We start from the raw sequence: 27,423 nt of genomic DNA, 5'->3' as shown, positions 1-27,423 counted from the left end.
TTTATTTATTTGAGAGCATCGCTTTCAGAAGAAGCATTTTCCTCAGCGTACCTTCCCAAGTCAAGGCCGGGACATGCACAGCCTCTGGGGAAGATGGCAGATGACCTTCCCTTCATTGAGACCACGGGGCCCTTGGGCTTCTAATTATCAGGATGATAAATCTCCACCGCTACACTGTCTTGTCACCCCCTCCGCCAGCCTTCTTACCTCTGGAGATCAGTGGAGGCTCCTCATGCGAGAGAGAAAAGGGCGTGAGAATCAAGTCGGTGAATTTTCCTCCTCTGCCCTCGCCCACTCTGTGCTGGGGACCCCTCCCCATTCCACAGAAGATCAGTGAGGGTATTAGGCTGACCGTGATCACGGAAGAATGGGACGTTTTCCAGGAAGGAGAACAACAGAGCCTGTCTGTGATTGCCATGGAAATCAGTACTATTAGCTACCATTCATTCTCTCTATGTAGCAGGCTTTTTTTTTTCCAAATGGTATTTGTTAAATGCTTGCTATGTGCCAGCCTCTGTACTAAGCGCTAGGGTAAATGCAAGCTAATCAAGTCAAACAGAGTTCCATGTCCCACGTCTTAATCTCAGTCCCCATTTTACAGATGAGGTAAAAGAAGCACAGAGGAGTTAAGTAAGATGCCCAAGGAAACACAGCAGATAAGTGTTTAGAAGCCAGGGATTAGAACCCAGGTCCTCAGACTCTCAGGCCCGTGCTCTTTCCATTAGACCATGCTGCTTCTTTAGGCTTCTACTTCTCCTGAGGCTTCTACTAGTGACATGGTAAAAAAGGTTTGAAAAATGCCAGTTGATTACAGCTCTTCCCAAGAAATACCAGTGGTATGTTTAGCAATAATTTAAATACTTCTGAAATCGAAACCTTTGGGATTTATCATCTAGCTGTAGTTTACTCATTTACTCAATTAGGGTTTTTAACTAAGGTGATCTTAAGACAACTCACGAAATCAATCATATTTACTGAGCATTTACTATTTGCAGAGCACTGTTGTAAGCACCTGGTAGAGATGTTGCCTGCCTATAATATTTCAATCATGCTTATTGAGTGCTTATTGTGGATAGAGCACTGTACTAAACGCTTGGGAGAGTACAAAGTAACAATAAAACAGTTCCCTGCTCAACATGCACACCGTTATTTTAATGTTGGTATTTGTTAAGCGCTTACTATGTGCAGAGCACTGTTCTATGCACTGGGATAGATACAGGGTAATCAGGTTGTCCCACGTGAGGCTCACAGTCTTCATCCCCATTTTACAGATAAGGTAAGTGAGGCCCAGAGAAGTGAAGTGACTTGCCCACAGTCACACAAGCTGACAAGTGGCGGAGCCGGGATTCGAACCCATGACCCCTGACGCCCAAGCCCGGGCTCTTTCCGCTGAGCCACGTTGCTTCCCATAATTATTTAATTATTTAATTGCTTACTTTTGTTTCATCAGGTGCCACTCTGCTCTTGCTCTTCTACCAAGTGAATGTTTGCAATTTGTGCCCTCCTCTCTTCTCCTACCAATCAAGCAAGCAGTGGAATGGATTGGGCACTTACTGTGTGCACAGCACTGTACTAAGCAGGTGGGAGAGTACAACAGAATAAGTACAGATGACCCCGCCTACAAGGAGCTCATATTCACTTCAGTCGCATTTATCGAGCGCTTACTGGGTTTGGAACACTGTACTAAGCAATTGGGAGGGTACGATACAACAGTAAACAGTCACACGCCCTGCCCATATGAGCTTACAGAACTAGAGGGGGATGCAAAAAACAAAATAAATTACAGGTGGATACGGACATAAGGGCTGAGAAGCTGGGGTAGAGGTGAACAGAAGTGCTCGTATCCATCCCAGCGCTTAATACAGTGCCGGGCATATAGTAAGAGCTTAACAAATACCACAGTAATTATTATTTTATCACTGTGCTTAATGGGAATAGACTCATAGGCAGCGGAGACATAAGAGTGAGGGCTAAAACGGGCAAGTGAGGGCTTAATCAGGGAAGGCCTCTTGGAGGAGTTGTGATTAGAGTGGACGCTCTTTGAGAGCAGGGACCTTGCCTTTTTGGCTTGTTTCGAAAAGCTCCCCAACACAGAGTCCACCACGCTGTGTAGAGTAGCCACTCGATCAATGCTGTTTCCAATTCTCACAGTCCTCAACTGAAAATCTGAAAAATCATGGCTGGTCTACGGTCTCCTCTCTCGAAAGGGCCAATTATAGCCCACTGCAAGTGTAATCTGTTTTAAATATTGTATGTTTCAAGTTGCAAGAATGAAATTTAGTTTTCCTTTCATTACTCTTTGCCCGGTTGGGTTCATATAGCTCTGAAAGATGTCATTTGAACTAGGGATGCTCCTGATGTAACCCAAACTTGCACTATTAATCACTTCCTCCTTTGTACTTCGTGCTGTTTCAGGAGAATGTAGAGACCGTCTCTCCAGAAAGACTTTTCAGAAAGACCAGATACTTCATCACTGAATTATTCATGCTGAAATTTAAGTCATTCACGTGAAATACGTTGAGTCGCTAAGAAGTATACTTAGTAAAATGGTGCAGAACGGTTCAGCTGTTCAGTTACTGCCTGCTGGTAATTTTCAAAAGCATATCTAAGATTACAAGACTGATTTTTACATTTTTGCCCAACATCTTTTATAATCTAATGTAACTGAAAATACATTTCTTGAGAGCAATGCCTTGAAATTTAAAATGGCACTTCTTCAGAAATGCCACATTAAAGAAAAAGGTCCCATTTTGAGACTGTATAATACCTACCGTCTTGATGGCCAAAAACTTACATGTTATCTTTAACAAATACCATGCCGTTCAACAAAAAGGAAAATGACTGAATAATGTTAGTAATTTTATCCCAGTTCCCATAAAATACACGTGAGGAAACAGCTCCCCCACACTAAACAATTTAAATTATTTCCCTGATGCACTGAAAAGTAAAACCCAATCAAAATGGTTGCTAGAATAGCATTTCACCATTTAGCGATTTAGCTTCGTCTCTTTGTCCTAAAGGACTTAAGGACTTACTTTGTGCCAGACACTATACTGAGTCCTGGGGAGAGTCCATAAGATACAAGCAAATCAGGCTGGACACAGTCCACCTACCCCATGAAGCTCACAGTATTAATCCCATTTTATAAATCAGGTAACTGAAGCACAGAGAAGTTAAGTGACTAGCCCAAGGTCACACAGCAGACAAGGTGGGCAGCCGGAATTAGAACCCGGGTCCTCCTGGCTCCCAGCTCTATGTTCTATCCACTAGGTCGTGCTGCTTCTCTCGAAAGCAACTTCTCCCTATTGTCTGAGGGACTTTAAGAGTCATCAGGCCACCCAAAGTCCAAATCACTAAACATTTTAACTAGAATGAGGAAAAAACCCAAGTTTTTCTGTTTAGATATTCCTACGCTCCACCATCCGGCACACAGGATTCCAATTAGCACACAGCAGAGATGCGGTTTGGTGTCACCTAGAAGCCCCTTCCTTAGTGGAGCTTCAGATCTGAGTTTGGAAAAGGAAAGAGGTCTTGGTGGGTGGTTGTTGATTTTTTCAAGTGATGGACAAAGGCCAGCTGTGTCCGCCGAGAATTTTTTAGCTCTGCTGGCTGGCTCTGATGTAGAATTGATGTTTTTGCTGGCCTGATAAACCAAAACTGGAGCAGAGGCTGAGGGGGCCAAGCGCCGGGGCTATAGGCTATCCATTCTGCTAGGATCCAAAGGAACATCTGTTTACTTCCTAGCAGATCCAATTCTTCAATAGGCTCTTGTGCAATTGGCCTGTGATCCTTCTGGGGAATTAACGTCTGAGATGTCTGGTGGTGGTGACGGACATATCTTAGGATCCTATGCTTGGGTCTTCCCAGAGACAGGGCATTTCCAAGACAGTCGTCACCTGTGAAATCCCTTACAGTTCAGGTCCAACGATGGTGGATTAAAAAAAAGAAAATGGTATTTGTTAAGTGTACCCTATGTGTCAAGCATTGTTCTAAGCGCCGGGGTAGATACAAAATAATCAGGTTGGACATAGTCCCTGTTCCACAGGGACTCCCAGTCTTAATCCCCATTTTACAGATTAGGGAACTGAGGCGCAGAGAAGTTAAGTGACTTGTCCAAGGTCACACAGTAGACAAGTGGCAGAGCCAGAATTAGAATCCAGGACCTCTGACATCCAGGGCCGTGCTCTTTCCACTAGACCGCCCTGCAACACTATTCCATGAAGACCTTCTGTCCGGGGCTTAGGCTGGGTGAGGCACTGAGCTAAATGCTGGGGAGAGTCCATGAGACACAACTGACACCCGATTCCTATTTTCTAAACAGGGGATGGACAAGTCCACAGAATAATAATAATCATATAATAATAATCATCATCATAATAATAATCATTGATTCATTCACTCACACTTATTGAGCGCTCACTGTGCGCAGAGCACTGTCCTAAGACACCCATAACAATATAGCAATGAACAGACACACTCCCTGATCACAACGCGCTTTCAGTCTAATAATTGTGGTATTTGATAAGCGCTTACCATGTACTAAGAACCGGGGTCGATGCAAGGGAATCGGGCTGGACACTGTCCCTATCCCACATGGGGCTCACAGTCTTCATCCCTATTTTACAGACGAGGTAACTGAGGCCCAGAGAAGTGAAATGACTTTCCCGAGGTCACACAGCAGACAAGCGGCAGAGCTGGGCTTAGAACCCGGGTCCTTCTGACTCCCAGGCCCGGGCTCTATCCCCAGGGCCATGTTGCTGCTCTACAAGTTCAAAATCCATCAGTTCAAAATCCAAGACTTCAAAAGTAGTATATCAGCCATTATAATAGTAATGATAGCATTAATTGAGCTCCAGCCCGGTGTGGTGCACTGTATTAGTAAATACCAAATAATGAAATGGCAAGGAGTTGCAGTGATTCTAAGTTGGCTGGAGTTAAGCTTAGAAGACGAATGTTTGCGATCTCTGCGTATTTGTGTGGGCACGGTTGGGAATCCCCTAGAACTGAGAAATGGAAACTTGGCTCTCTCTCCGGTTGTAAAATGGGAGAAAAAAATCCAAAAGAAAGCTTTCATTCTAACAGAAAAACATGTCTCACAAACCTTACTTAAATCTCCTTTAATGTTTGTCTCCCACTCTAGATTTTAAGCTTCTTGAGGGCAACTCTTGCGTTGTCCCCTCCCAAATCCTTAGTCCAGTGTGCTGCACACAGTAAGTGCTTGATAAATACCACTGATTAATTGATCGTGGTCCCAAAGGGGAGTGCTTTGGAGAGACAGGGCGGGGGCTTCATCACGCATCTCAGGGTCAAGGTTTTTTTGTGTGTTTTTTTTGGGGAGTTGGGTCCGAAGCGGACTGTGCCTCATACAGAATAGTATTCCTGGCTCAGTCTCCCTAATGAAGGATCCGCTCATTAACTTCAAAAGGCCGACATTAAAACACTTCTAAGACAATTGGACACCTGCAGACTCAAGGACTTGGCTGGTTTGGGACACTCGGGCCCGCTGACTGATGGCACCGTCTCCGCAGTTACTTCTCCCCAAGTTCCCCGGGGAGGCGACGTCTCTAAAACGATTGTCAAGACACGCTGTCGGTCTGGGGCCAGCTGGCGGGAACTGCGGAACGGCTCATTAAAAGCATAACATTAGCCCTAAAATTGAACTGTCAGTTCATTCATTTCTTATTATCAGTTTCAAGAACTTGGCGTGCCGTTCTACTTGACTGGATAGAATTGATCTTCATTCTTTCTCACTGTAAACCAGAGCCCAGGGTAAACACCTTGAAATGGAGGCCGTTCGCAGTCCGGAATCCGAAGGCAATATTTCTAAGAGAGTCTGAATGAATCGGCTGGGATAGACTTTCACCTAAATTTGCAATTATTGCGACAATTTTTTGTTGTCACTTCAGTGTTCCAGGATCGGATAAAGAATTATATCAGCGCTAGAACAAATACCATAATACTACTAATAATAATAATGATATCCACTTTCTTTTTCCTTCTTACCTGTGAGTTATTTTAGTGGCTATCTCCCCTGCTAGATTATAAACTCTCTGAGGGCAGAAATTATGTCTGTTTACTTTATTGTATTCTCCCAAGGATTAAGTGCAGTGCTCTGCAAATAGTAGACACTTATTTTATTAACTGTAGCACATAAGAGCATAAGCAACATCATTATTGATTATTGACTGATCCATCCAGCCCATGATTCTGTTTCTGACAGCGGCACCAAAGGATGCTGGAAAAATGAGGCGCTGGTCTCTTGGAGAAGCCACCTTAGATGGGCCCTCCAACATAATTTTTTTTTTTTAATATTCAATGTATTTGTTAAGCGCTTACTATGTGTCGGACACTGTACTAAGTGCCAGGGAAGGTACGAGATAATCATGTTGGACACAGTCCCTGTCCCACACAGGGCTCAAGTGTTAATCCCCGTTTTACAGATGAGGTAACTGAAACACAGAGAAGTGAAGTGACTTGCTCAAGGACACAGTGCAAGCAAGTCTGGAGCTGAGATGAGAACCCAGGTCCCTCTGACCTCTAGGCCCGTGCTCTATCCACTAGGCCATGCTGCATCTCAAATAATGTGATTATGTGACCTATTTCTCAAACCAATTTCAATCCATTGACATAGCATCAGTAGTTCCCCATTAATATTTTACATAATATTATATGTATACATACATATACATATAACATATATATTATATAATATACATAATATTGGGGAAGCAGCATGGCTCAGTGGAAAAAGCCCGGGCTTAGGAGTCAGAGGTCATGGGTTCGAATCCCAGTTCTGCCACTTGTCAGCTGGGTGACTGTGGGCAAGTCACTTAACTTCTCTGGGCCTCAGTTACCTCATCTGTAAAATGGGGATTAAGACGGTGAGCCTCATGTGGGACAATCTGATTACCCTGTATCTCCCCCAGCGCTTCGAACAGTGCTCGGCACATAGTAAGCGCTTAACAAATACCAACATTATTATCATTATAATAATAATCATAGTATTTCTTAAGTGCTTATTATGTGCCAAGCACTGCTCTAAGAGCTGGGCACTGTTCTAAGCGCTGAATATATACATATACACACACACGCACACACACACACAGATATGTGCTTGACAATTCTGTGAAACAGCGGATAATGAGAATCTCTTCTCTGCATATATATACCAGGATAGAGAAGAAATTCTCATTATCCGTTGTTTCACAGTATGGTCAAGGACAGGAAGCAGCACGACTTGGGAAACATCTCAACCTTTCCTTGTACGCGGAAGATCTTGCGGCAACCCAGAACCAAATAAGTTGCTAAGAGTACAAATTCCCACTGAGACATCAGGAGAAGTTTCTCACTGAAATCACTGGCACCAGAGAAGGAAACTCTTGGGCTTTTCTGTCTTCCAGCCAATCACTCAATCAATGATATTTATTGAGTACGTACTGTGTGCAGACCTTTAGACTAAGCGTTGGGGAGAGTAAGATAAAAAAGAGATGTGGTAGTCATGATTCCTGCCCACAACAGCTTACAGTCTAGCGGGTGAAAGAATTATTTGTCTGCGGGCAGGGAACTTATCTACTGACTCTGTTATACTGTATTCTCCCAAGCGGTTAGTGCAGTGCTCTGCACACCGTTAGCATGATTGGTGTTGGAGATATTTCAGGATCCTACGCTTGGTTTTTCCCAGAGATAGAGAATTTCAAGGATGGCCGTCACCTCTAAATTCCCTTACAGCTCAGATCCAGCAACGGTGACCTCGCTGACTTTCCCATCACATTCCGTGAAAACCAGCTGTCCGGGGCTTAGACTGGATGAGACACAACTAACACTTCAAAATCCAACAATTGAAAATCCAAGGCTTCAAAAGGAGCAGCAGCAGGAGGAGGAATAGCAGTGATAGCATTTACTGAACACCAGCTTGGTGATACTGTACCAGATGTTTGGGAAGTACCAAATAACAAAAGTGACACATTCCTTGTCCACAAGGAACTTACCTTCTAAGTGGGGAGAAACACAGCAAACTCAGCCTTCAAAAACTCAGCAGCAGAAACAGTCACATTTTATTACTGTTCACAGGGTGCTAGATTTAATAGGGGGAAATCTGAAATCCTCAAGTTGCCTCTCACAGGGTTCAGGATCATATATCTCCTTGGGGCAAATGGGAAGTGTCTGGGGCTTTCTGAATTTAAATTTTTATTTTGCCCTGCCTGAGGGGGGGATGGAGGGGCGAAGGGGGAATCCCATGGGAAAATCCCCAGGAAACAACTTGCTTTTACAGAAATTCTGTGGAAAGAAAACCTTGCCGACCTCCCACATACCTCTTGCTCCTGTCCCACCATTTTTCTGCTATTTGTTAAGCATTTACCAGGTGTTAAGCACTGTTCTAAGCCCGGGGGAGGGGGACATACAAGTGAATCAGCCTGGATACAGTCTCTGACCCACATGGGACTCACCATCAAATAGGAGGGAGATACACATATTGCACCCCCATTTTGTAGTTGAGGACATTGAGGCACAGAGCAGTGAAGTGACTTGCCCAAGGTCACACAGCAGGTAAGTGACCTGGTCCCCTCCTGACTCCCCGAATCGTAGGCAACAACCTAACTTACAAACAACTCAAAAAGGTGAACAAGACAGTTGCAGAGTTCTTCAGTTTTTCCCAACCGCTATCATCACAATTTGGAAGATGAGAAGTCTAAACAGGATTTAATCAATGATCCACAAATAATAATAATAATGTTGGTATTTGTTAAGCGCTTACTATGTGCCGAGCACCGTTCTAAGCGCTGGGGTAGACATAGGGGAATCAGGTTGTCCCACGTGGGGCTCACGGTCTTAATCCCCATTTTACAGATGAGGGAACTGAGGCACAGAGAAGTGAAGTGACTTGCCCACAGTCACAGAGCCGACAAGTGGCAGAGCTTGCTCCTCCGGTCACTGAGTATTCAAATTTCATCTGGAGGTTATTTGTTTTAATATCTGTTTCCCCTGCTAGATTGTAAGCTCCTTGAGCACAGAGAAGCAGCGTGGCTCAGTGGAAAGAGCCCGGGCTTGGGAGTCAGAGGTCATGGATTCGAATCCCGACTCTGCCACTTGTCAGCTGTGTGACTGTGGGCAAGTCACTTCACTTCTCTGGGCCTCAGTTACCCCATCTGTAAAATGGGGGTGAAGACTGTGAGCCTCACGAGGGACAACCTAATTATCGTGTATCTACCCCAGCGCTTAGAACAGTGCTCTGCACATAATAAGCGCTTAACAAATATCAACATCATCATCATCATCACTCAATACAGTGTCCTCAATAAAGAAGGTGGTTAATAAGCGTAACTGATTGATTGAAGATAGAGTACACCCCTTCAGCAGGGTCCTCCCCGGTGAGATCTGTGCAGAAAGAACTTGTAGTCGGCTCGGATGGAGCCTTTGAACCTAGACGGTCTCCAGGATTTCAGGCTCTCAGATGAGGGGCAATTCTGGAGGGAAAGAAACTCCCATCCATTATTTCTCCCTCCTATCCACTGGGAATTCCAGTTCGACTTTGGAAAGGGGTGTGTGGGTGAAGGATGAAAGGTGAAGGGGACAGAGATCTAGTCACAGCTTTCCTTCGGGACAGACTGCTGAAGAGAATTTCAGACTCAAGCAGACCAGTCAGGCTCTGAACCAGGCCGAGGATGTTTGGGGGCGGGAGGCAGGAAGAACCCTTGGCCCCACGGTGGGATTTGGTGGAATTCTCAGTGGCAGAACCCCAGGAAGTCAGGGGTTTCCACTTAGCCTCTCGTTCGTCATCGAGGCAGGGAACAGGCTGTGGGAGGGGGAAGGGTAGAAAGCTCCACTTTCAGTACCTTTTTCAGAAACACCCCTGGCTCTTCCTCACTTGGGGAGTTGAAAGAGTCTCCTCTGTCTGGGAAGTAAGTAGACTCAATGCTCCACGACTTAGTGCTTAGCTCTTTTTAGACACCATTATCTTGGATTTCCAGAGCACTTTAATCACCTGTAAACTTCTTCATGTCTATTGTCTCAAGCTTCTCTTACTGAAATTCCTATAAGGTGAGGAGTAGGGTGGCCTGGTGGAAAGTGGACAGGCCAGGGAATCAGAGGACCTGAGTTCTAATCTCGGCTCTGCCACTGGTCTGCTGTGTGACTATAGGCAAGCCCCTTAACTTCTCTGGGCCTCAGTTACCTCACCTATAAAATGGAGATTAAAACCTACTCCCTCCTACTTCGACTATGAGGCCCATGTGGGACAGGGACTGGGTCCAATCTGATTATCTCGTGTCTACTCCAGCGTTTAGATCAGTGCTAGGTACATAGTCAGCCCTTCATAAGTACCACTTAAGGAAAAAAAAGAAGCAAGTGTCATTACCCACATTTTCAATGATTTGCCTGAGGTCACCCAGCAGATGAGTGACAGGCCTAGAACCTAGGTGACTTGACACATGGCCCTGTTCTTTCCACTAGACCACACAGTCTCGTCGTCCCCATTATATTTCTACCCCTATTATTGCCGATGAAAGAAAATGAGACAAAGTGAGAAATAAATTCAAATGGATTGCTGAGATTAAAACCACCAAGAAAATATGAGAAATTTGGCTGCCGCTGTGCGAACCAAAAGATTTTCATCCTGGTGGTTTCCATAGTTCTGGGAATAGACCACAAGGGAAACCATTCACGGAATGCAAGATGAAGAGATTACTTAGACTTTTAAAAAACGGTATTTGTTAAGCACTTACTATGTGCCAGACACGGCACTAAGGACTGAGGTGAATAATCAGTTGTATTTATTGAAGGCTTACTTTGTGCAAAGCACTGTACTAAGCGCTTGGGAGAGTACAACAGAATTAGCAGACACGTTCCCTGCCCGTAACAAGCTTACAGTCTAGAGGGATACAGATTGGACACAGTCCATATCCCACATGGGGCTCACAGCCTAAATCCCTATTTTACAGATGAGGTAACTGAGGCACAGAGAAGTAAAGTAACTTAGATTTCTTTCACTTCTAGAAGCTAGTGGCCCGAAGCTCCCCACTGGAAAAAAGGAGAAGGTTATGCGCTAGAGGAAAAAAAAATCAGCATCAAACAAGTTGTGGTTCCACCAACTCTCACTTAACGTTGTGAGAAATGGCCAGTTAAACTCTCGAAAACCACCAGGCCCTGTGGGGAGTTGAATATCCCATCTAACCCCACCAAGGCTCCATTGTTATTGAGAATGAGACTGGTGTAAAAAGTTATGATCTGAACTGTCTCCACAGAGAAAAAAATGGTTTGGCCTGAGGCAGGGGATGAGGAAAGGTAAGTGGCCTAGCCTGAGGAGCCTTGAAAAACAGGACAGATACAAAGACCAGGATGAGGATAGTCACTGCCAAACCTAGTTACTGACCACTGGTCATTCATAAAAATCGTGGGATTTGTTAAGCACTATGTGTCGAACTGTCCCTGTCCCCGTCCCATACTCTTCTTTCTGGTAAGTATGATGTAAACATAAGAAAAACCTTAACGTTTAAAGGAAACAGTTCCTTTCGGTCTTCAACCCTCCCAAGAATATTCACTAATGTAGGGCACTAAAATTACTGCCTGTAGGAAAAAGGCACTGGAAAGTGCTGGAGTTAGTAAGCAAAGACACTTAGATATGGTGACAACATAACCGGCTATGCCTTGCTATCCCAGCATGCCTATCGAGAGGACCGTAGACAATACCGTATGGACACACCTCTGCCGCTCCCTTGGAAAGGATGGTAATGAGGCATGATTTTGGGGGGCCCTAACTTGCCCATGATACTTCCTCAAGAGGCAGGGCAGGTTTCAAGCTTCCCGCTGCTGCTGAAGAACACGCTTTCTGGCTTTGTCGCTGACAGGAGGGCCTTTGAACCTCTTCCTGAGGAGCTCAGTCCCTGAGACAGTAAGCTGGTTGTGGGCAGGGAATATGTAGCAGCCCTGTTATATTGTAGTCCCCTTAGCAGACAATAAGCCCTCAATAAATATCTTGAAATATCAATAAACGAAAGAAATAGTCCTCCTTTTTAACTTGGACCATGGAAATGGCAGATGGGAGTGTGTGGGACCCAACATGGGACATATGAGACCAAGGGCAAGAGGCGGCCGGTGGCTTTTTGGCACATTTCCTCATCCTCAGAAGCATTTTTCCGGTGTCTTCTGTGTGTAGAGCACTGTGCTAAGCACTTGGGAGAGTACAAAAGAAGTTGGAGAGAAGATAACTGCCCTCAAGGAGTTTACAGTGTAACGACCTGTTCGGGGAGAAAGGGAGAGAACTGGAATGAAAGTCTTGGAGGAAAAGAGGCCGTGAGGTCCAGCCAGTCTGACACAGGCCGACTTCTCGTCCCCTTATCTGTCCCCTCTTCTTCTGCCACACCAAAAACACAGGTCAAGCTATTTCCATCCCTGAAAGAGCTGGAGTTGAAGGCACACCAGCAAACATGGGGAGGAGACCTAAGTTAGTTAGAGCACTTATTAAGTGATTTCCACCTGCCGAGCACGACGCTAAGCGTCGGGGCAGATGCAACCCTAACAAGATCAAACATAGTCCCTGTCCCACCTGGGGCCCACAATCTAGGTTTGGGTGGGAAGCAGAAGTATGCAACAGATGTCTGCTGGAAAAACCCTTCCAAGCTGGTCCTGAAACTCCCCGTGATCCCCACCCTGTTACTCTGAAATTAGAGCTTAAAGTCCCCAAACAACAGAACAAAAATCAACCGCACTTCACTACCCAGGGGGACCGAGTCCCTGGAGAAACCCAGAATGGTTTTCAAAAGTCCAGGGATGGTAAGAGTGGTAAATTTTAAGGTAACGCCCTTAAAAACTGGAAACCGGACTCCGAAATCCATTTTCGGGGACCACGTCAGGCTCCCTCCGTTCCCGCCCCGACCTTGGCCATAGCACAGCTCCATGCAAGGTACCACTGTGGTGTCATGCAACAAGTCCGAGTCGGAGGCTCTTAGCTTGATGGATGCCACGAGGCGGGACCGAATGTGGTGAATGGGTCCAGCCCTATCCGACCTGAGACACATGCAGAGTACAGCAACATACATCGTTCAGCTCAAACAGACAGGAAACGGGGCTGAGAAGCTACAGCCGCTAGAGGAAGTCTTAGGTTTTCTCATTTTAGCAGAAGGAAGGCCTCTTCGACTCGACAACTCACCGACCCGCAGCGGATGTCTCTGCTGAGGGGCGTGGTTGAGATTGCCTGAATTTCCCCCCCGGCCCGTGACTTTTTAGGCTGGTTGATCACCTGAAGGCCAGCCAGCCCTATCTTCCAGGCACAGTGTCATGCTGAGGAATCACTGATGCAATCCGGGATTTGACTCCTCAGCACCAGATCCAGGACTACTAAATCAGAGCCAATTGTGAGATAAAGTTCCCTAAGGCCGAAGGCCCCAGGTTGGGCGGATCGAGGCCTCTCTGACCGTCACTTAAATGAGAGGGCCGACATGGCTGGACATAACAAGGAATGCACAGGCAGACAGATTGAGGCTCAGGGTCGGGACTTGGCCCCTTGCTCTCGTTCACGGACATGACACGGCCTCGGGCCGCTTGCTGATCGCTTACCTGCTCATCGTAGCTCTCCCACCATTCCCCATACTCCCTTTGGGGGTGAAACACTCTATTTCCGACTTGTGCTGGGCCAGCCGCCTGCCTTTGTACCTATTGAATCATGACAACGACAGGAGCAAACAGAAAGAGGTGATTGTGCGCTCAGCGGGGGCTTAAGTTGCCAAGCGGGAGAGGCCGCATGAGGCAGGGTCTAAGCAAGAGTTAAAAAAATATATATATTCCCACCCAAGTTTTAGGCATTCGGAAGCCTTGTTGGCCCAGAAGAGGAATCTGAATCTCGTTGCTCCTACGGCTACTGAGAGACTCCCCAAGATTAACAGAAAGCCACCATTCATTGAATGGCAATGGTTTTCCTTAGGGGGAAAATGGTGTTGATGAAAAATGCAAAACCCAAAGGATGAAAGCATTTTAAATTAAAAAAAAGAGAATTCCCTTTCAGGGCAATAAGGCCAGCAGCTTTCTATGAATGGGATTATGCTTCCCGGATTTTATGTTTCCCATCAGGTTCAAAGCCATGCACTGGATATTTGGGATTTCTCAATCAATCAATCCCTTAGTCATATTGATTAATTAATCAATTAATCATATTTATTAAGTGCTTACTGTGTGCAGAGCACTGGACTGAGTGCCTGGGAGAATTGGTGGACATATTTCCTGACCACAACAAGCTGACGGTCTAGAGGACTATAAGTAGCTTACAGAATAGAGGATTCAAAGTGTTTTCCAGTTAACGAAACCTCCATCAGCAAATCCCTGTTATTCAAAAGCAAGGCCGCTGGGATTTCCATATCTAATGTGGCAAAACTCACACTCTTGTGTCTCTCACCTGGGAAGAGATTTTCCTCATTTTCAGTAAAAGATTCACTGAACACCAAGGAATGGCATAATGAGACAGGGAATCTAGCATTCTCGACTGAGGACTGAGCTGATTTTCTTACAAAGGACTCAACTGTTGATCATTAGGTTAGTGACGGAGGGATCCCAATAATAAAGCCGGTCCTCTCACTTGGTAGAGACACCACAATTCCCAATTCTTTCTGCTGAAGGTCGGTAGATTTTTGAGGAGAGATTTTACTTAATGTCATTTCATCTAAACATTCCAACAGGATTCAGAAATTGGATGAATACTCACAAGATTGTATATAAGAAGGCCTCCTTTTTATATATTCAGCATTGATATCTTCAGTAATTGGGTAAGGAGAATGAAATGCAAACGGGCTGAAAAATCCAGGAGCTAGACGTATTTTCCAGATGAGAGGAATTTTTTTATAAATTTGGCTGAATGGAGCAGGCTGCGTATTTCCCATAAATAGTTTCTTTTTCATATAAGATACTGGAACTGGGTTTGAACATCAACTATTTGGAGAACGAGCAAAGACTCTTGACAGACACACACTGCCATTTACAAAGTGGTTGTGTGAGACTTGCCATAGCAAAAGCAGTAAAAGTACTTTTTTTTCCCAATGAGAATATTCATTGAATATCTTTTTGCAAGGTATCTTTTCCAAAGATTATAAATTGTTTATTTTCCTTTCATTTGTACCGACAACAATCCCATGAGCATGGGTCCTGGAATATCATTGCTTCCACTTCACAGGTGAGAAAACGCGGCCTAGATAGGTTAATCTCGTGTAGAAAGCACATGCCAAGTCACTAAAGGCACCTCACAGGACTCTGGAAGTCTGCTTAAAGTCTAGGCCCCAATAGGTCAGACCATACAGCCTTTAAAAACTAAAAGCCTTGAAAAACTAAAAGCAAACATCTGAAGATGTTGCTTTAGAAAGCCAACGAATGAAACCTGTCTTTAACACATCCGTATTCCTTCTGAAATACGGTCATTTCTGCTGCAGAGGGTGTTTCACTGGGAGATTTGGTCAGCGGCCGGTGGAAGAATGAGAGAACACAGGTATCGGGAAGCAATTGTGATTGGCTGTTTTGTGACTTGAAGCCTACCAGTTCTGGGAAAGTCACTCTATCACTAGGTTTGGAAGTTCTTCCCACTGGTCAAGGCTGTGGTGGGTTGTAAAAGGTGATGAGGGGAAGAGGGGGTGGCGCTCAATCAATCAATGGCATTTATAGAGCGCTTACTATGTGCAGAGCGCTGTTACTAAGCTCTCGAGAGAGAACAATAAATAGAATTAGCGGAAACGTCCCCTGCCCATAACGAGCTTTACAGTCTTACAGCATTACATTTCTGACTTGTCTAGTTTGAACCCACTATCATCCTGAGATCCTTTTCTTCTACCCAGTGCAAATCTCCATCTCTCCACTTTCACTGTTAAACAAGGCTCAGAGGGCCGATATCCTTTGCATTTTCTCGACTCACTGACATTTAACGAATTGAAATACTTGAGGAAACAAAACAGACAAATGTATTTGGAGTTCAAATTTCAACAAAAAACAGCTAAGTGGAAAAATTACCAATTTTAAGCAGGGCTACACTATTACACTATATTACACTATTACACTATTATCCAATATATTTGAACCTGCATTTTTGAAGACAAATTTCTAAAATCATAGTCATAGGAGAAAATCCAGTAATAAAAGCAATCTAAAACACTCTTAATTAGCCAATCCAATTACATGAATACTGCAGATGTGATTAACTATGCTGACCTAACTGTTGCTTGGTAAACTGTGTGTTAGTTTATTAAAACCCTAGAGTTCATCCATTACATGATGTTTTGCCCTAATCCTCATTAGAGTGTAATCTCATCCATCAATCATTAGTATTTATTGAGCACTTACTGGAGGTGGAACACTATCCTAGGTGCTTGGGTGAGAACGAGAGAATAAGAATGCATATGAACCCGGTCCTCAGTGGGGGGAAGGGAGTAGCGGACTCTATAATAAATTACAGATAAAAGGAGGTAATAGAGTATAGAGGTATGCAAATAAGTGTCATGGGTGAAGTGAATATTCTATTGGGTGGGTGGGAAGCTGAAGAGATGTGATTTTGAAAGGGTTTTGAAGATGGGGAGAGAGCTATTTTGCTGGATGTTTACGTGTGTGTGAGTTTCAGGCAGGAGGGAGGGTGAGAAAAGTGGTCTGTGGTGAGAGACTTGAGAGCTCACTAGAACTGTAAATTCTCTGTGGCAGGGAATATGTCCTATGTTTCTTTTGTACTTTCTCAAGCTCTTAGTAGAATACATCAACCTCAGAAGATGCTCAGTAAATACAATGATCGTAACTTGCAGTCCCTGAATTAGTCTGTCTCCTGAGACATCCGCGATGGCTTCCTTATCTTGGGCTGAGGTGATTTAAAAAAGAATCACTTTGTCCTCTTTAGTTCAATGGCGTCTTTCCTTTCTCTTTGGTATTTCTTTCACAACATACTTGTCCAAATCCTCAAGAGATGGAAAGCTGCATTGGCTATGTAACGGGGTTACGGTATGACCTAAGGGAAACAACTATTTTCAAGGAAAGAGTAAACAAACAAGGTTAGAGTTTGGGGGAATTACACAAAATAGGATGAAGGTGATTTGAGTCCATACATAAAGGCCTGAGTCTGGGCATGTGAAGAGAATCAGAACTCCACGCTTTTCTTTATCATCCAACCTGATGATTTCCACTTCACCAGGGCATACAATAGTGACTAAAATAAGAAAATTAATTACTGAAGAACATTCTTTCACTGTTCATGGGGTAATATCATTCTCCTAGTAGCACCATTTCAATAAGCAGAACCAGAATAAAACCAAGCTTACGATTTCATTTCCCTCCTTGTTCAATGTGATCTTTTTTATCACCTCTCACGAATGCAATTAGAACTGGGCATGTGCAAATACAGATATTGGCAGCTCTCGCCTCTGCTCCAAAGAGCATGGAAAGCAGATTAGCAGAGTAGGATATAAATCCACAAAACGAAGCACAAGCTGTCTAAATAAAACTCTGAGTCAAGGGGCATCCGTCTGGCCTGTGACTTAATCAGTCATATTTATTGAGCGCTTACTATGTGCAGAACACTGTGCTAAGTGCTTGGGAGAGTATAATATAACAATATAACTGACACATTCCCTGCTCTCCACGAGCTTGTAGTTTAGAGGGGGAAACAGACATTAATGTGAATAAATAAATTACGGATACGTACATAAGTGCTGTGGGGCTGGGAGGGGGGAATGAATAAAAGGAGCAAGTCGGGGCGACGCAGAAGGGAGTGGGAGAAGAGGAAAGGAGGGCTTAGTCAGGGAAGGCCTCTTGGAGGAGATGCATCTTCAATAAGACTTTCAGGAGAAGGGGAAAAGAGGGAGCAGAAGATGGCCCAGGTGGGATAGGATGGGAGAGACTGAGAGCAGACTGGCAGAGGGATAGAGTGACCCAGGAAGGAGAGGATGTCGGAGCATTCTTTCACCCCAGCAGAGACTGAGTTGATATCTAAAGGGAAGACCATAAAATACAAATGAGCAGCCTTTCCTAATTAAATGTGCGCTACATTAAATAGGAGCTTACAGTGAAATGAAAATGTTCAAAACCTTTCACTGATCAGAAGTTGATTTGGAAATGACTCAGTATTTACAGATGGGAAGTCATAAGGGCACGACGTCGTTCACAAGGGAAAGTCAAGTGGAAAGAGCAACACTGACTAGCACTAGCATAAGGTCCAACTCTGCCATTGAATCAATGATCATGGCCTCCTCTGCTCTCCCTCTTCTGCCTCTTACTTTCTAACTCTAAAATGGGATTAGTTCGACCTAACTTCCACCCCTCCCTTTCTGGGGATTACCTGAGATTTAATGAGCGAATGGATATGCAGGGCAAAGAGAGAACCTGTTTGTAAAGCCCTTTGTAGAAAGCTCCTGGATAAATTCCAGGTGGATTTGTTCAGGAATAAGAGCGATGCCATGCGTACATACAAAGAAAGTCCTTTGCTTCATTTAAACAAATATTTGAGCAGAGCTAGCGAGAAGAAAACAGTATGAAATATGATTTCGGGGAAGACCAAGGTTACTGAAAAACCAAGAGAAGAGAAAGTAGATGGAAACGAAATGAATGATTAAATGATAGCAGGATGCCAAAGCAGTCGCCGTCCATCCAGTGAGTAACCACATACAGGTAGGGATCAGGACCCCTCATGCACTTTAATATTCACTGCAATCCCAGACCCGTAGAATTGGTGCATGTGATTTATTTTAACGTCTGCCTCTCAATCTCTACTCTGTAAGCTCCTTGTGGGCAAGGATCATGTCCGCCCGCTTTATTGTACTTCACTCTCCCGAGCGCTTAGTCCAGGACTCTGTACACAGTATGATAGCTTGATTGCCAGAGCAGAAATAGTGCTTGAAAGACACAGTGACACATTCCCTCAGATGGAGGGACAGAGCTGTGGACCGCTGTTCGACAGCCAGGTGGACAAACGGTATCTGTTGCCACCACTATTCCTGTTCAGAGCCAAGTGAACGAAACCTCAAATAGCACTCGAATCCAACAGAACTCCTTGCCCCAACCCCCAAAATGGCAAGAGGTGGAAAAGAGGGAGGAGAAAAGGAGAAGGGAAAGGGGAAAAAGCAAGAAAAAAAGGAGAGCAAGGGAAAGGAGGAGGCAAGGGAGGAAACAACAGAGGGAAAGAATAGGTGAGAGAATTAATCAACTATTTTTTGAGCGCTTACTGGATGCAGAGCACTGGACTAAGCATCCGAGAGAATGCAATATAAGAGAGCTGGTAAACACGTTCCCTACTCACAGTGAGTTTACAGTCTAGAGGAAGATGCTGGAAGAGAGTGAGAACTAACACAGATTTGGGATTTCAATTGCTGCTGCTTCTTTCTCACCATCGGTCAGATTTCTCCACCACTCGTGAATCTTAACTTGCATTTAGGTAGAATTCAGGAACCCACCCAGCATCCCTATGGGATAAGATCTAATTTTCATCATCATGGAAATGGGAAATTTCGTCACCGATTTTATGTCTGATTGCCCCCGATAGTGTGTAAGTTCCTTACGGTCAGGGAACAGGCTAGTTCCATGAGAGAAGCAGCATGGCACAATGGATAGAGCATGGGCCTCGGAGTCAGAAGGTCATGGGTTCTAATCCTGATCCCTCCACCACTTGTTTGCTGTGGGACTTTGGTCAAGTCACTTCTCAGTGCCTCAGTTACCTCATCTGTAATATGGTGATTGAGACTGTGAGCCCCAAATGGGACAGGGACTGTGTCCAACTCGATTTGGTTGTATCTACCCTAGCGCTTAGTATAGTGCCTGGCGCATAATAAGTGCTTAACAGATACCATCATTATTATTCTATTTTTTACTCACCCCAAAGCTTAGTATATTGCATAGGGCCCAGTGGGCTTTCAATGCACACTATCACTACTGTTACTAAAATTGAGGCACAGAGTGTTTAAAGGACAATTTCCACAGTCCCCTGACCAGTCAAGAGCAAATCCACAAATAGAAGAAAATCCAAGTCTCCTGACTCTTCAATGCTGAGTGAGGGCTGGGTTGTTTTGCAGAAATTTTGTTTTAAACATTTAAATTGGTTGCATTCCAGCAGCAGTTACTCGCTCAACAAATGTCCAAGGGAAAGCTTTTCAGTACAGTTTTAATGCTCTTCAAAGTTTCCAGCACTAAGAGAACGAGCTACCTTCTAGCTTTGGACCGTATATGATGGATTCTGCTGGGTATAAACTGTCAATTTATGAGTCAGAGCATAAACCAACATCTTATCAAATTTTCTTTTAGATTTCCTGGAAGCTGTATATGCAACTTTCAAAAGATTAGATTGGATATAGCATGGTGAGATTTTGACAGCAGAGAATTTCCGCTTACTGGCCAGCTATCCGAAGAGGCTGTGCTCTCCTCATAAAGACTGGAAGAACGAGAGGCCGTCTTGAAATCAGGAACAGGCATTATGAGCAGCTTACACTAATTTAGTACAGCACGCAGCTCTCCGCACTTACGAATACAAAACCAGAAGGTCAGTCGTAAGGGGTCAGAATTAACCCGTAAAGTCCTTGGAGGCAGGGATCGTGCTCTTGTGTGTCTCTGATGTACTTTCCTAAGTGTTTAGTACAGTGCACTGCATCCAGCGAGCTCTCAATAAACACTGCCAGTGCTGTTACCAACTTTTAAAATAGAGCAGATTGTTCCTATTAATTCTATTGTGCTCTGCCAACCAGTTTTTTTTAATGGTATTTGTTATGCGTTTACTATGGTTCAGGCACTGTGCTGGGGTAGATACAAGGTTGTCAGGTTGGACACGGTCCCTGTCCTGCATGGGGCTCACAGTCTTCCTCCCCATTTTAGAGATGAGGTAACTGAGGCCCAGAGAAATGAAGTGACTTTCCCAAGGACACCCAACAGATTAGTGGCAGAGCCAGATTTAAAACCCACGTCCTTCCAATTTCCAGGCCTTTGCGCTCTCCATTAGGCCATGCTACTTCTCTATAGTGTTCTGCATTCAACAAGTGCTCAAAAAAAAAAATTGATTGATCGGACAGCTATGAGTAGCTTGGGATGTGAATGAGGTCAATCCATTTTTGACTGCCTACTTTGAGCAGAGCACTGGTACTAAGAGCTCGGGAGAGTATAATAGAGTTTACAGACAATAGCTCCTTCCTGTGATCTACTAGTAATTTTAGGGAATTGAAAAAGAGGCAATGGTATAACAACGATATTCAGAAGAATGTTTATTTGCTCATTTGGCAAAAGGAGATGAGATGAGTAGAAAATGTTTCAATTAAACCCTCTAACTGTATAACTATTCTCTGGGCTAGTTGTCAAAGAATTCTCACATGTGAATGCACTAATTGTTGGAAATATGATCACTTCCACACTTAAACTGTTGATGCTACTGATCGATAATCGTCAGCTTCACACCAAATGATCTTACTTTAAAATTGAGGGAGAAACGCACTGTACCTTATGTCATTTTCCTTCTGTGATTTATTGATATTATTCACACCTGTATTAGTGGACTTGGCCAAGAATCAGCCCAGGGGATTAGAATTCTTCTCTCCACAAAAGGTTCTGCTTCGCCGACAGAGTTAAGAATAGGCCTTTGTGCTTCTCCTGTATCCTCCACTGGAGACTTCCCAAGTACACGAAGAATGCCAATTGCAAATTATTTACTAAAAAAACCCTTGAGGCTGTTGATTCCCAACCCCCAGGCAGAGAGAAACGAACAGACTTTTCCAAATTAATGTCAGAATTGGAGGCACAGAGGCCTTGATTTGTGCAACATTACATCAAATCCAAATTTCCAAGATGGCACAAACTCTCTCTACTAGTGTTCTCATTTTTATTCTCTTCTTATTCTTCGGTGAATCCATCAGCCTTTTTGCACTCCCAGTGAATAATAATAACTGTGGTACTTGTTAAGCTCTGACTGTGCCATGCACTCTACTAAGCGCTGGGGTAGATACAAGATAATCAGATCCCTTATAGGTCTCACAGCCTAAGTAGGAGCTATCGAATCCCCCTTTTGCAGGTCGGGGAACCGAGGCACAGAGAAGTTAAGTGACTTGCCCAAGGTCACGCAGCAGATAAGGGGCAGAGCCGGGCTTAGAACCCAGGTCCTCTGATACCCACGCCCGTGGTCTTTCTACTAGTTCACACTGCTTGTATATTATAGTATACAATTAGGTAAATTGCTAACTAAATCCTGGTTAAATCCTGGTCTCAGTTACGCCTCCATTCCAGAGTACAGTGAAGGCCTTCTGCAACTAACCCTTTGGGGTAATAAAACATGAGGTCAAGGCGGCAGGGATAGGTACTGGAATCCTCATTTTCTGCATACCTATATGTGTATATATATGTATATATGTGTATGCATATGTATGTATATATATATATTTATTTATTTTTACAGTCAATTATTTATTCTACTATCTCCTGTTTATATTCTTGAATTTCCTCTCCACTTCCCCTACTTGCAATTACTCTGTGTTTGTCTCCCTCACTGGGTTGATAATAATGATAATAATAATAATAATGATGGTATTCATTAAGCTCTTACTCTGTGCCAAGCACTGTTCTATGTGCTGGGGTAGTTACAGGGTAATCAGGTTGTCGCTTGTGAGGGTCACAGTCTTAATCCCCATTTTACAGATGAGGGAACTGAGGCACAGAGAAGTGAAGTGACTTGCCCAAAGTCACACAGTTGACAAGTGGTGGAGCCGGGATTAGAACCCACGACCTCTGACTCCAAAGTCCGGCTCTTTCCACTGAGCTTCCTTAAGGGCAGGACGTGTGTGATTTCTGTGGTACTTAATGATGATGGAAGTAAAGTGCTTACTTTGTGCCAAGCACTATGATAGACGCCACACAACCAGGTTGGACATAGTCCTTGTCCCACATGGACCTAAACGTCTAAGAGACAGGGATTTTTTTTTTTTTAATTCCCATTTCACAGCTGAAGAAACTGAGGTTTAGAAAAGTTAACTGACTAGTCCAAGGACAAAAAGCAGGCCAGGGCAAAACTGGGATTATAACCCAGGTCTCCTGACTCTAGACCTGTATTCTTTACCCTAGACCTCCCTCCCTGGATAATCATCAAATTCCCAATCCACCATCACTCTTAATCATTTCAAAGATCCGCGAAAGGAGCTGGAGGCCGGCACATGGTAAGCGCTTAACAAATACCATGAAAGAAAAAAAAAAGGAAGAAAGAAAAACTGGGTAGACCGCGGGAGAAGAACTGACGATGCTGAAGCAGTCGGAGGTTGAACTGAAGTATGTGCGGGGTGGGCGGGGGGGAGGAAGGAGGAGAAGGAAGTGCAAGTGGGGGGAGAAGAACAGATGTAAAGATACCGCATCAGAGTGTCCATTAATCACCACTGAGACTTAGGTATGTTTTTTCAAACATCTATTTGACTATTTCATCCTGACATATGAGCACGACTAATGACCTATTAGATATCATCATCATTAATGCTAAGCAAATGTGGGGAGCCCGTCTCTCCTGACAAAATGATGGACCCTTAGACTGTCTACAAGTCCCGCTTCTCTGCTGACCCTGAGCCAACACGGAGAACCCCTTGGCTCTACGTCCCATGAGTCCTGAAACCCACTCGCTTCCCCTCGGCCCTTCCCCTAATGACCCAGGACCGGTCTTTCCATATGTGCCCAAGCGGGAAACCCAGCGGGTTACAACCATCCAATTCACTGCCTGCCAATTCACAGATATCCAGGGTATAGCACTTCTATTATCCAAAGACCTTTCACATTACTTACCTCACTCTACCATGCGAGAACTGATTGGTACAGTGCTTGAAACACAGCGAGCAATTAACAAATGTTACAATTATTATCACTGTCCTTATTAAGAATTGGAAGGGGTGGTGAAAATTCGGTGGGCTACTCAAGTTTCTGGTGGGAATGGAAATGTAGTGAGCCCACCTGCACAGATTCATTATGCCCTGCACTCTCACACGTTTCAAATCAATCACCCCGCTGTCGCGTGGTAGGACTAGACGCCAACGCTGAAGACTGAGAACGGGAAGAGTTATTTGAAATCCCTTTTCCCCAGTTGGTATAACTAGCGATTGCCTCACTAGTCCTGGAAGATTTGTCTCAGGCTGTTTCTGTGAAGTTGGCAGGTTCACCAGTCCATTACGGATGCCCTTGTCCCATGTGTCCCGAGATTAAAAAGCAGAATTTCTGTACGAAATGCACATTTTCTCACAAGGGCCGGCTCTGAAGGAGAATGCCCACAAAGTTCACCTGCCACCTAGTGGTCGCTTGGGAAGATTCTCCATATTAATTATTATTAATAATAATAATAATAATAATAATAATGTTGGCCTTTGTTAAACGCTTACTATGTGCAGAGCACTATTCTAAGCGCTGGGGAAGATACAGGGCCATCAGGTTGTCCCACGTGAAGCTCACAGTCTTAATCCTCATTTTATAGATGAGGTCACTGAGGCCCAGAGAAGTGAAGTGACTTGCCCACAGTCACACAGCTGACAAGTGGCGGAGCCGGGATTCGAACTCATGACCTCTGACTCCCAAGCCTGGGCTCTTTTCGCTGAGCCAAATATTTATCGAGCGTTTACTGTGCGCAGGGAACCTGGGAGAGTACAGTAGAACAGAGTCGGTAGACATGTTCCCTGGCCACAGTGAGCTTATATGATAATGAGAGAGCTCACTATATAGCAAGCTAGCACTGTGATAAGCACTGGGCCCACCACAACGGAATCTGGAGTCCCTTCTGAGGGCAAAGAACTGCCCTGAGGGCTTAGGAGAGTACAGAGCTTCGAGGGAAGAGATCATGTCTACCAGCTCTACTGTTCTGTAATCTCCTAAGTGCTTAGTACAGTTCCTCAGTTCAGTAAGTGCTCAATAAATACCATTGATTGATAAAAGGAAAACATACATTCCCTCCCCTCAAAGAACTTACAATTACCAGAGGGGAAAGAGACAAAATTGATTTTGTGCACTGAGTAAAATGCATGCAGAACACTGTATGAACCACTTGGGGAGAAGACGGTTGAGTTAATATATGTCGAGACCAAGTAGCAGAATATGTAATTGAATATACAAATAAATATGCATACATTCATAAGTACTGAGGATGGGAATCAAATACATATGACTAAAGGTGGCTTTGGGTTGCCACGAATGTGATTTTTTATGAATTAATCGGGGAAGGCTTTTAGGAGGAGGAGGAATTCGGGAGAAGGCTTGAAGATGGAGATCTCTGTGAATTTTGGCAAATGGGGTTTCGCAAGTTGTCTGAGGTGCAGCTCCCGAAACCGAAAACTCTGTCTGCACAAGGAATGCCATTAAGCTAAACCTTCTGGAACGATTGAAGGCGAAATCCGGTGCATCTTCTCTCAACGCTGTGAGATTGCAGCTTTGAAAGTGAAAAACAAATTATGGGAAAAGGATGGAACCCTTAGGAGTGCTCTGCTCTAGACGGGTGCATTGCTTTGGGGGCCATTGAGGGTTTAGCAGTAGTTGGTGTTTTGGTATATCTGTCGTAGACGTTTTCTGAAATTTCAAAAATCCTTTAGGGAAAGTGGGGATGATAGCTTGAAGGATTAATGCCTGTTCTTTATATGTGTATTTATCCTTTGTTCCCATTTGATACTTGCAGTTTTCCTATGGAATATTAAATCGTAAGGGCTCAATTCTCTGTTCTACTCGGAGGACAATGGGGTTTAGTTAACCCTCCCCCAGTACCTTTGGCTAGGAGAGAGAGTTATTACTTCTCCCTGAATGCATGCTCTCTCCTCTATAAAAGTAATACGATTTACTGAGCACCCACAGTTGCTGGACGTGAAGTATATGGGAAAGTACAACACAAAGAAGTGAAAAAATTCCTGCCCTTTAGGAGTTTACATTCTGTGACAGTGGTACTCTGCCTCGATGAGACTTCTCACGGCAGTGTTCTTGATTGGTTGGATAGATGGCTTTCCTTTCAGAGGCCACTAAACCCAATCTGGATTTTGGGGAAATGTAGGACTCGGCATTCCTTAAGACACCTCAGATCATGATTTCAAGCAACAGGACTGCTATAGGAAGAGATGAGATGCAGAGAGAGGGAGAGGAGGGGGGAAAGGAAGAGAGGGAAAGAGGGAGAAAGGGGGAGAGAGGAAAGGAAGAGAGGGAAAGAGGGAGAAAGGGGAGGGAGAAAAGGAGAGGGAGAGGAAAGGGAGAGGAGGGGGAGAGGAAGAGAGGGAAAGAAGGAGAGGAAAAGGAGGGGGAAAAGGAAGAAAGGGAGAGGGAAAGAGAGAGAAAGGGGAAGGGAGAAGAGGAGCGAGGAAGAGACAAAGAAGAGGAGGAAATGAAGAGAGGGAAAGGGAAAGGGGGAAAGAGGGAGGGAGAAAAGGAGAGGGGGAAAGGAAGAGAGGGAGAGAGGGAAAGGGGTGAAAAGGGGGGAGGGAGAAAAGGGGAGAGGGAGAGGAGGCGGAAAGGAAGAGATGGAAAGAGGGAGAAAAGGGGAGGGAGAAAAGGAAGAGAGGAAAAGAGGCAGAGGAAAAGGAGGGGGGAAAGGAAGAAAGGGAGAGAGAGAGAAAGGGGAAGGGAGAAGAGGAGAGAGGGAGAGACAAAGTAGAGGGGGAAATGAAGAGAGGGAGAGGAGAAAGGGGAAAGGGGGAGGGAGAAAAGGAGAGGGGGCAAGGAAGAGAGGGAGAGAGAGGGAAAGAGAAAGGGGAATAAAAAAAGGAGAGAGGGAAAGTAGAGGTGGAAATGAAGAGAGGGAGAGGGAAAAGGGGAAAAGGGGGAGGGAGAACAGGAGAGCGGGAGAGGAAAAGGAAAGTGGGGGAGGGGAGAGAGAAAGAGGGAGGGAGAAAGGGGGAGGGGGAAGAGTAGAGGAGAAGAGGAGGAGAGGTCATCTGAGAGTGTTTCTAACCCTCAAGAAGGAATCATGCCAATTCCTTCCTCCTTCGGGCCCTAGGCAGAGACCGAAGCACAATCAAGAATGAACTGCCCGAATCACACTCCAGAAAAGGGCAGAGACAGGCTGATACTCGATAACACGCTTGATTTCTCACCCTGAGAGGACCGTTGGTCACTCTCTTGTGCTCTGCCCACTGAGGAGGAGGAGGGAAAGATGGAGATTTTGGAATTCATTCATCCCCCATTATAAAACTCCTCTGCAATGGTGCTACTTAATTTTCAGGCCGGTATTCCTTACAGCACTCTCTCACTTCAAGATAACACTAAACTCCATCCCCCTCACGCTCAATATCAAAAGCACTTTCACTGACTTGAATATATTTGACCCTATCAATGTGTTTATTGTATACATAAAACAATATACTTCTATGGTTTTAGTCAACTTTTTAGGATCTTGTGAATGTATTCAGGCACTTCATGCTATTTCCTATGGAGAAATCATACTTTATTTAGCTCTCTGCCACTTACTACTCCATTTTCACGGACCCAACCAAGAGGGCTAAACGGGATAGGATAGTAATG

At 44.5% G+C, this 27,423-nt stretch overlaps 1 protein-coding gene across 1 annotated transcript in view; it reads right to left on the bottom strand.

Annotated features, from left to right (window-relative positions):
* GRM5 (glutamate metabotropic receptor 5) overlaps positions 1 to 27,423 on the bottom strand; it is a 205,813-nt gene that overhangs the window by 2,747 nt on the left and 175,643 nt on the right. The window contains 1 exon segment of the mRNA XM_029048283.2: positions 13,552 to 13,647. Coding sequence (XP_028904116.1) covers positions 13,552 to 13,647 — 96 coding nt within the window.

The sequence above is a fragment of the Ornithorhynchus anatinus genome, chromosome 20, assembly GCF_004115215.2.
Source record: "Ornithorhynchus anatinus isolate Pmale09 chromosome 20, mOrnAna1.pri.v4, whole genome shotgun sequence".
NCBI classification, from domain to species: domain Eukaryota; kingdom Metazoa; phylum Chordata; class Mammalia; order Monotremata; family Ornithorhynchidae; genus Ornithorhynchus; species Ornithorhynchus anatinus.
The sequence above is the reverse complement of the archived record's forward strand: the minus strand, read 5'-3'. Positions and strand labels throughout refer to the sequence as shown.